The 9,105-nt window shown below is 58.9% G+C and overlaps 1 protein-coding gene across 1 annotated transcript in view; it reads left to right on the top strand.

Moving 5' to 3' along the window:
* Positions 1–5,299, top strand: part of Glt1d1 (glycosyltransferase 1 domain containing 1) — a 54,836-nt gene extending 49,537 nt beyond the window's left edge. The window contains exon 12 of the mRNA XM_013023199.1: positions 4,176–5,299. Within this exon, the coding sequence (XP_012878653.1) occupies positions 4,176–4,337 (162 nt within the window). The 3' untranslated portion in view covers positions 4,338–5,299. The remainder of the gene's footprint in view (positions 1–4,175) is intronic.
* Positions 5,300–9,105: the final 3,806 nt, after the last annotated feature.

Genomic DNA, 9,105 nt, shown 5'->3' with positions numbered 1-9,105 from the left:
AGACCTAACCCCGACCCCAGACCTAGCCCCCACCCCAGAGCCAGCCCCCACCCCAGACCCAGCCTCCACCCCAGACCCAGCCTCCACCCCTAGACCCAGCCTCCACCCCAGACCCAGCCTCCATCCTAGACCCAACCTCCACCCCCAGACCCAGCCTCCATCCTAGACCCAGCCTCCACCCCCAGACCCAGCCTCCATCCTAGACCCAACCTCCACCCCAGACCCAGAACCCACCCCAGATCCAGCCTCCACCCCAGACCCAGAACCCACCCCAGACCCAGCCTCCACCCCAGACCCAGCCTCCACCCCAGACCCAGCCCCCACCCCAGACCCAGCCCCCATCCCAGACCCAGACCCCAGCCCCAGAGCCAGCCTCCACCCCAGACCCAGCCTCCACCCCAGACCCAGCCTCCACCCCAGATCCAGACCCCACCCCAGACCCAGACCCCACCCCAGAGCCAGCTGCTTGCATAGCTAAGAGGAGCCAGGAAGGCTTTCTTGGGGTCCCTTATGAAGGAAGCTGACTAAATCAAATACAGAAAACAATTTTGATTTAAAAAATTGATGACTGGACACATTCAGCCGCAGGAGGCACAGAATGCTCACTATTTTTATACACCTAACCCTGGAAAACTTCAATTTAAGCAAAGCTTTGCAGACCAAACCAGCATTGATTTTTCATTACTTCAACAACCCCGTTATTTCTCCTATGAAGGAGGGAAGAGCAGAGTGATTTTCCTAGTTGTTTTATAGCTGTGTTTTATTGCTACCAAATTAAGATCCATGTGGCATTCAATAAAAACCACGAATCCATTTTCTCTCTCAGGGTCAGACTCTTAAAGGGGAGCCCAAGCTCATTTTTCTGGACAGTTCTATTTGTTTTACAGACAACCACAGAAAAAAAAAAGCAAAATTTTTGGACTATGAATGGCGATGAGTGACATTTATCAGGGACATAGTATATTCCAGCCCCTGTTCTTTGGAGTCTTCAGGCTTTACATTGGAAAACAGATATCAGGGATCATTTCTTTAACCAACAATGGAGTAGATATCTGGGTTACAAGTACGTATCAGTGAGGAGCGGTGCTCCCGAGCCCGGGACAGGAACCTGGGAAGAGGGCAGCTCCCCACAGGGACCTGCATGGAGGGGCCCGGGAGGGAGGGCTTGGCACAGTGCTGCTGACTCGTCTGAGCCTCAAGAGGCCGAGTCACAGACCTTCCGTCTCTTCCTGCCTGTCCCCCCACCCTCCCTCTCCCCTACTCTCCCTGCCTCTCCTCCCTTCCTCTGTCTCTCCTGTCTGATTCTCTCTGCTCTCCCTCCCTCCCTTGACTTGTTCTTATTTTGTAAGGAGTGTCGGCACTTAGGCTTTAGGATAGTCCTGGCTCCTGGAGAGCGTGTCCTGTCCCGGGCCTGCCCAGGAGAGTGCCCCGTCCCGGGCCTCTCCTCTGTCCTGGGGAGTGTCCATCCCCGCCCTGGGCCCTGCTTCACCCAACAGGCCAGTGCTGGTCACAGCAGAGCATGGCAGTGAGTGGAGGAGGTAAAGCCCCCGTGTCCGCAGAGCCGCAGCTTGGCGTGTCGCTGGGATGGGACCAGCCACCAGGTGGGGCTCTCTCCACACCACAGCAAGGGACAGGAAGCCTTACCAGCAAGCTGGGGCCTGGCTGGGCCAGGGAGGCACCGGGCTGGGGTGGAGCTGGGAGAGTAGAGCCTGGTGAGAGTCCTCTGGGAATACGGGAGGGGGGTCTCCCACCAGCAGCCCCCCAGGAGGCCCAGCCTCCCACCGGCACTGGGGCTTCAGCCTGCCAGCCACAGTTGTGAGGGTGAGCACGTGGGAGGGGCATGGAGGGGGGCCCGTGGCTTCAGGGTGGGGAGATGTGCCAGGGCCGGCCAGTCCGTCAGGGACGGAAGGGTCCCAGCACAGGCCCCTCCTGAGTTCACCAGCCGCCGAGGGCAGGTGTGAGCACCCGAGCTGGGCTCTGGGGGTGGCTCTTCTACTATCTAGCCAGCGGCCACCCATAGGTGTAGTGACCACTTGCCCAGTGACCATCCCCCTTGGGCTGGACGGCCCGAGACAGCCCCCCCGGGCTGTGTGGCCTTAGGGATGGTGGCCAGGCATCTCTGTCCACACCCGCTTGGGTGTGTCAGCCTGGATGCTGGTGGCAGCAAGGAGGACCCAGACATCCTTCTGCACTGTCCACAAGTGTGCAAGAGCAAGACTGAACCTGTACCTTGGCTTGGAAGTGAACTGCACCTGCTTTTCCGTTTCTTCACTATCTTCTAGCGGCATTTGAACTCGGGACCTCACACTCCCTAGGCAGCTCCTCTACCACTGGAGCCCTTTGCACATTAGACTATTTTTTCACGTAGGGTCTTGCATTTTTGTCTGGCCACAGACCTCGATCCTCCCACCCGAGCCTCTGTGGAGGCAGGCCCTTCCGTGGGCCATCCGTGGAGATGGAGGCTTGTTAACAATTGCCTGGGCCAGCCCGGAACCACAGGCGTCCTGATCTCCACCTCCCAAGTATCTGGGATGACAGATCACCCTGCACTCCTTCTGACATGTGATGGAGCACGTCACGTGGCCAGTTCCATCTGAGAGGAGAAGTGGACCCTCCCCTCTAACTAGGGGGTGGGGAGATGTCCGTGCAGAACTGTACGTGGTGTGGGCTGGACAGCCCAGAGCCCAGGGCGGGAGCCTGCCTTCCAGGGATCTTGCATGCGCTCTGCTCTCTCCATTCACGTAGTGAGCCCTACTCCTAACCCAGATCTTTCTGGCTTTATTTAAATCTTCTGTTTTATTTATTTTTTCCAGACTTCCTTACTGCTAAGAAAAAAAGAGCATTTTATCACACCCTGTTCCTAGAAACTCTATCATTCAGGATCTTGTTGTAAAATGGCCTTACGTTCCGCAGAATTTGTATAAGCAGGGCATTGGGTTTCAGCCAAAAATCTCTGTGTTGGGTAAATCAGAGATATGAGCAATATCGTAAAACGATATTCCAGGGTTGTAAGTCTCTCTGATAATTTCAATATGAGTGCTGTTCTGCCACGAGATGGGGATAAATACGTTACATTTTTATTATGAAAAGAACACCAATTTGCTCTAAAGTATACACACAAATACATAAAAATATAATTCTCTCATAAATATTGCTATTCAGATTGTTGGCCATAAAAGGCATCCAGTGTTTAATTAACAATAATTTTGAGAGTATGTGGACATTCCTTTTAAACAGCAGAGGTCTGGGGTTCCCATGGGCTTGTGGGGGATGATGGGGAACTGACGGGGGGGGGTACTTCACTTGGTGTGCAAGGCTCAGCCTTGCCAGGTGTGCGAGGCTCGGCCTCCACTGATGATTATGTCAACATCACCAGGTGTGCAAGGCTCAGCTTCCATTGCTAATTGTGCACCATCGCTAGGTGTGCGAGGCTCAGCCTCCATTGCTGATTGTGTCAGAATTGCCAGGTGTGCGAGGCTCGGCCTCCATTGCTGATTATGCACCATCGCTAGGTGTGTGAGGCTTGGCCTCCAGTGCTGATTGTGCACCATTACCAGGTGTGCGAGGCTCGGCCTTCAGTGCTGTTTGTGTCAGCATCACCAGGTATGCGAAGCTTGGCCTCCACTGCTGTTTGTGTCAGCATCAGTAGGTGTGTGAGGCTCAGCCTCCAGTGCTATTTGTGTCAGCATTGCTAGGTATGTGAGGCTCAGCTTCCAGTGCTGATTGTGGTGGCATCACTAGGTATGCGAGGCTCGGCCTCTAGTGCTATTTGTGTCAGCATTGCTAGGTGTGCGAGACTGGGCATCCAGTGCTGTTTGTGTCAGCATTGCTAGGTGTTTGAGGCTGGGCCTCCAGTGCTGATTGAGCATTGCTAGGTGTGCGAGGCTGGGCGTCCAGTGCTGATTGTGTCGCCGCACTGTGTCCCTGGGGCCCTGGCACGCGAGCCTGTGTCCCTGGCTCCCTCAGCTTCCTGGTGGGCACAGGAGAGGAGAAGGCCGGCTGGCCATGTCTGTCCCCTAGATGGAGCCCAGGACTCAGTTCAGGCCCCGGCTCGGGCCCGGTGGAGGCATGGAAGTGAGGCGCACCGCCCCGCTGTGGACGGGCACAGGTGCGGGGCTGCCCGCCCCCTCGGCCTGCGGCTCATGTCCGTGTCTCCTGCACGCCCTCTCTTCCAGGAGTTCATTCACTTGGCAAAGAGACTGCTTCACGAGCCTGAGTTGGAGCGGGTGCTCGCCGCCCGCGGGAAGGAGTACGTGAGGAGGCACCATGCGTGGCAGGTGGAGAGAGACACCTACCAGAGCCTCGTCAGGAAGCTGGCGGGCGGCGCGGAGGACTGAGGGCGAGCGGCGGGTCCAGTGCCAGCCAGCGCCCGGCGGCGCCCGGCCACCCCACGCTCCCCGCGCTGCAGACCGTGCCCAGCTGGGGGCCGGTGATGGGTGATGGGAGAGTCGCAGGATCGTCTTTGCAACTCTCTCGCTTTGCAAGCCCCTGAGTGACCCGGACCCACCACTGCCAGTTCACAAAGCAGAAAAACAATCGGAATAGTGAGCTGAGGGCGCAGGCAGCCTTTCTGGCCTGGTCGTGGCCCCTGACCTCCAGCCCAGCCCAGCCAGGGCGCTGAGGGCCTGGAGTGCCTGGGCTGCCGCCACCCGCTCTAAGTTCCGGAGGAGCTGTGGGAATCGCGACCAGCGCGTTCACTCTGCCGTGCCCCGCAAGGCTGCCCGAGGCCCCGCCCACCGCTCCCACCCATCTCCCAAGGCCTGAGACTTTGCTGCCCTGCCTCCCAGGTGCTCCTGGACCTCCAGGACCTGCGGACAGCCACCAGCTTCCAGCCTGCAGCAGGCCTTAGCTGTGAGGCATGGCCAAAGACACAGTGGCATTGTCACGGTGGCCGGGCAGGGGTGGCCGTCACCACACTGGAACCGCCCTCCCTAGAGGCCACCGCCACCCCCGTGGCGGCCGGATTGACCCCGCAGAGCCCCGCTGAGTCCCGACGCCATCTCTTTCCAGCATAGGTGTGGTCCGTCCGTCCAGTCTGTGGGTGTGAAGTCAGCTCTGGCTCAGAATCAGCCACCCAGAGGAGGAGAGGAGGAAGCAGTCTGGAGGCCCACGGGGAGCCGCTCGTGAAGGGCTTGCGGAGGCTCTGGCCGGGGTGAGGGCTTGGAGCCAGCAGTGTCCTCGCACGAGGGCTCATCTGAGCGTTTGCATCTCCATCCTGTTCAAAAGGGAGCAAAAGCAGCATCTCGCTTAAAGTGCTCCCATGCCCGACACACATCGGGAAGGGGAAGGTTCTGCGTAATAAAGCGCGTGGTCAGCTGTGCATTCGCCCCTGTGTTTATTCCGGAAGCAGCCTCAGCTGCTCCCTGTCAGCCGCTTCCCGAGGAGGGTCCTCACCCCGGAGTCTGGGTCTAAGACGGGGCTGTGCTTGTCCCGGGGCGCATCTGTCTGCCCCATTGCCGTGAGAAATGCCGGCCGTGCCCAGCGCGCAGAGCTGCCTGCTCTCTGAAGGCCCAGGGCGCAGCCTGTGCGGATGGACTGAGCAGATCCATCCGGGTGCTCTCAAGAAAAGGTAGCCGGGCGCCAGTGGCTCACGCCTGTCATCCTAGTACTCAGGAGGCTGAGAGCGGAGGATCGTGGTTCCAAGCCAGCCTGGGCAGGACAGTCTGTGAGACTCTGAGCTGAAGAGCTGAGGGGCAGCGCGCAGGCCCAGAGTTCAAGTGTGTACTCAGATGCCGAAAGAGGAACCCACCCCCGGGGAGGAGCTTCATTCTCCTACTTGAATTTGTGCAGGTAGACTTAGAGTCATGGGTAGTGAGCCGAGTGGAAAGTAAGATCACCAGGCTTCAGCAAGACCACTGCCCCCCAGCGGTGGCCCTCGGCGCTCGGGGTGGGCCGGCCGCCAGCCGTCCTCCCCCAGTGCCAGCCTGGCGGCCAGCACCTCAGCCTCCCGAGACGTTTGCCGGCCTCTCACCCATGCGTGCACGGTTAGAATTTTAGGCGGTTTTGGAAATGGTTCTCAAAAAGACCAGCTGTATACTTTATGCCCTGGGGTCAGCCAGGGTCTGGTGGGATTACCACAGATAGAAAAACCCAGGCAGCGGCTCTCATCCCAATCCTTCTCCTTCCCCCCCCCCCCCCCCGCCCCTCCGTGCTCAGCTCGTGGCAGGCAGCGGTCACCGGCCCCTCCATCAGGTCTGAATCCTTCCTTCCTTTCCAGGACGGTTCAGAGCTTTGGCTTGCGTGTAGGAATGCCCCATCCTTCTGCACGGTGGCTTACCCTGCAGGTCCCCGTCCCCAGGGGACTCCCCTGGCGCCCCACACCGCTGTGTTCATGATGACAGGACCCCGCACGCCCCTCCAGATTCCTAGCCTTCCCTGGTGAGCATCTGCCGAACGTCCAGCCCACCGCCCACCGGGCCCGGAGCGCGAGTCAGCTCAGCTGTGTTCATGCCACTCTCCCGCCCGAGACCCCAGCCCCCAGCGGATGCTTCTCCAGGAAGCGCCTCCGTCCACAGCTCACCCAACCAGCGTCCAGCACCTCTCCTGGCCCGCGAGAACCATAGACGGAAAGTCTCCTCCAACCAAGCCCGTCCTGGATGCCGCTGGATTTGGGCAGTGTCGCCTGGTCCTCATCCATCACCACAGCCCCGTGTCTTTACAAAGGGAGGGCGCAGAGGCGCTAATGCCCTCCTGGGGAGGACGCTGGATGCATCACCATCAGCCCGGGTCTGTGAGGCACCGTGCGCACCCCTGCCCCTGCCCGGGTCTGTGATGCACCGTGCGCACCCCTGCCCCTGCCCGGGTCTGTGATGCACCGTGCGCACCCCTGCCCCTGCCCGGCTCTGTGATGCACCGTGCGCACCCCTGCCCCTGCCCGGGTCTGTGATGCACCGTGCGCACCCCTGCCCCTGCCCGAGTCTGTGATGCACCGTGCGCACCCCTGCCCCTGCCTGAGTCTGTGATGCACCGTGTGCACCCCTGCCCCTGTCCAGGTCTGTGATGCACCGTGTGCACCCCTGCCCCTGCCCGGGTCTGTGATGCACCGTGTGCACCCCTGCCCCGGTCTGTGATGCACCGTGTGCACCCCTGCCCCTGCCTGGCTCTGTGAGGCACCGTGTGCACCCCTGCCCCTGCCCGGGTCTGTGATGCACCATGTGCACCCCTGCCCCAGTCTGTGATGCACCGTGTGCACCCCTGCCCCTGCCCGGCTCTGTGATGCACTGTGTGCACCCCTGCCCCTGCCCGGGTCTGTGATGCACTGTGTGCACCCCTGCCTGTCCCCACACACACACCAGCTCTGCCTTACGAAATGTCACCATGCATGGCTTAGACGTGTCCAGCCCAGGCCAGTGTCCACACTGGTATTTTGCAAGTTACATGACATAAGGGTGCTGCAGAAGAGGGGTTTTGGTCGATGTTACAGGAAATACAGTAAGAGTTTTTTTTTTAATGCTTTTTAGTGGTCTTGAAATAACTATCCCATGGCTACATCTCTTAATCTCTCCCACCGCCCTCTTTGCAGACACGTTGGTGGCAGAGCCCCAGCACACCCTGGCGTACTCACTGGTGGTATTTTTTCCGCATCTGCACGCGCTGGCCCGTGCACCCATTACCTGAGCTGCATTTGGGCATGCTGATGCGTGCCGGTTCTGATAACAAAGTCAACTTCTTTGGATTTCAGAAGAGGCTTTTGAATATCAAAAGAGAACAACCATCACAAAAACCTGTCTTTCTTTGAATTGCAAAGTGGAGCTCTTGAGAGAGGAAGGTTTTAACATTCAGAAGCTAGGTCTGCCGCGTGTCAGAAAGGGCAGCGTCTTGTCTGCCTGCAGGGACGGCTTGTGGGGTGGCCGGGCTCAGGCCATCCCCCCCCCCCCCCCCCCCCCCCCCCCCCCCCCGCTTTCCCAGCATGGTGCTGGAGACAGCCAGGAAACCTTGCTGGGCAGCTCAAGTCCTGTTCTGTTCAGGGACTTCCTGGGTTCTCACCTTGAGGCTGGATTTTTTTTCCTCTGGAAATATTTAATAAAGCGTCGACCATAGAGAAGACGGGCCTCAAGTGAGGTGCCCTGAGGTGAAAAGTTGAAATGCTGCTTTTCTCTCAGACCAGGCCCCCAGCCAGCTCAGTCAGGGTTCCTAAGGGAGACATTTTGAGTAACCTTCCACTCAAATACGGCATGTGCTTATAAAGAATATGTGTGTTTGAAGAAAGAAAAATCACTCTCTCTCTCTGCATGGGAAATTTATGACTCACACCAACCCCAAACCGTATAATTAATCACTTGTTACAATTGGAATGGAAGGCGTAATCCTGCTGGGCACGCACGCCCCGAGTGCTCGCCGGTGAGCGCCGTAGCTCAGAGGCAAGGCTGCCTGCCGTTCCTGAGAAACTCCCAAGCTTTATCTTTCTCATCCTTCACATTCCCATGAAAAATAGAGTGCCGGGCGTTTCCTACGCGCCAAGGGACTCTCGTGCGTGCGTGTGGAACCAGAGACGGCATGCCTCAGCCAGAACTGAGAATCCTTCATGAAGCCGCCCAGTGCGGTCTCATCGCTGGGGAAGCATTCCTCCTCATTCTGCAGCTCTCTGGGGCTTGACAGAAAGCCGCCGGGAAGCCCACAGCTCCGCCCGGGCCTCGTGGAGCGGCCAGGGCAGCCGTCATGGAGCAGGTGTGCAGGGCCTGTGCTCTGCAATCCCGCCCTGACGGTTCACAGGTGCATCCTTTCCGTGGTGCATCCTTGGGAATTACCCCCAGGCCTTCTCCAGCCCCTCCAATCCCAGTCCATTTTCCTCCTGCACGGATGGAACCTGCTGTATGGCGGACACACTTCTAACACTGGCTGCAAACCAGTACACAGATACACTTGTCAAAGCTGCTTCTGACGCAGCTAAAGGTGGGGAGGATGATAAACAGGGCGCGGGACCGGCAGGTGTCACGCGGTGACTGCCCCATAAGGACAGGTGTCATCGCCGGGGTGGGTGTGGACAGACAGTGGGGATGAAGCTGTCTGATGGAGGGGAGGGCCGGCCGGGCCCCGCAGTGGGAAGGGCTGTGGGAGGTGGGAGGGACACGGCCGTGGGCAGGCTGCCGTGGGCAGGCTCACAGG

The sequence above is a fragment of the Dipodomys ordii genome, unplaced genomic scaffold (genome assembly GCF_000151885.1).
Source record: "Dipodomys ordii isolate 6190 unplaced genomic scaffold, Dord_2.0 Scaffold66, whole genome shotgun sequence".
Classification (NCBI taxonomy): Eukaryota; Metazoa; Chordata; class Mammalia; order Rodentia; family Heteromyidae; genus Dipodomys; species Dipodomys ordii.
Note: the sequence above shows the minus strand (reverse complement) of the source record. Positions and strands in the feature narration are given on the sequence as shown.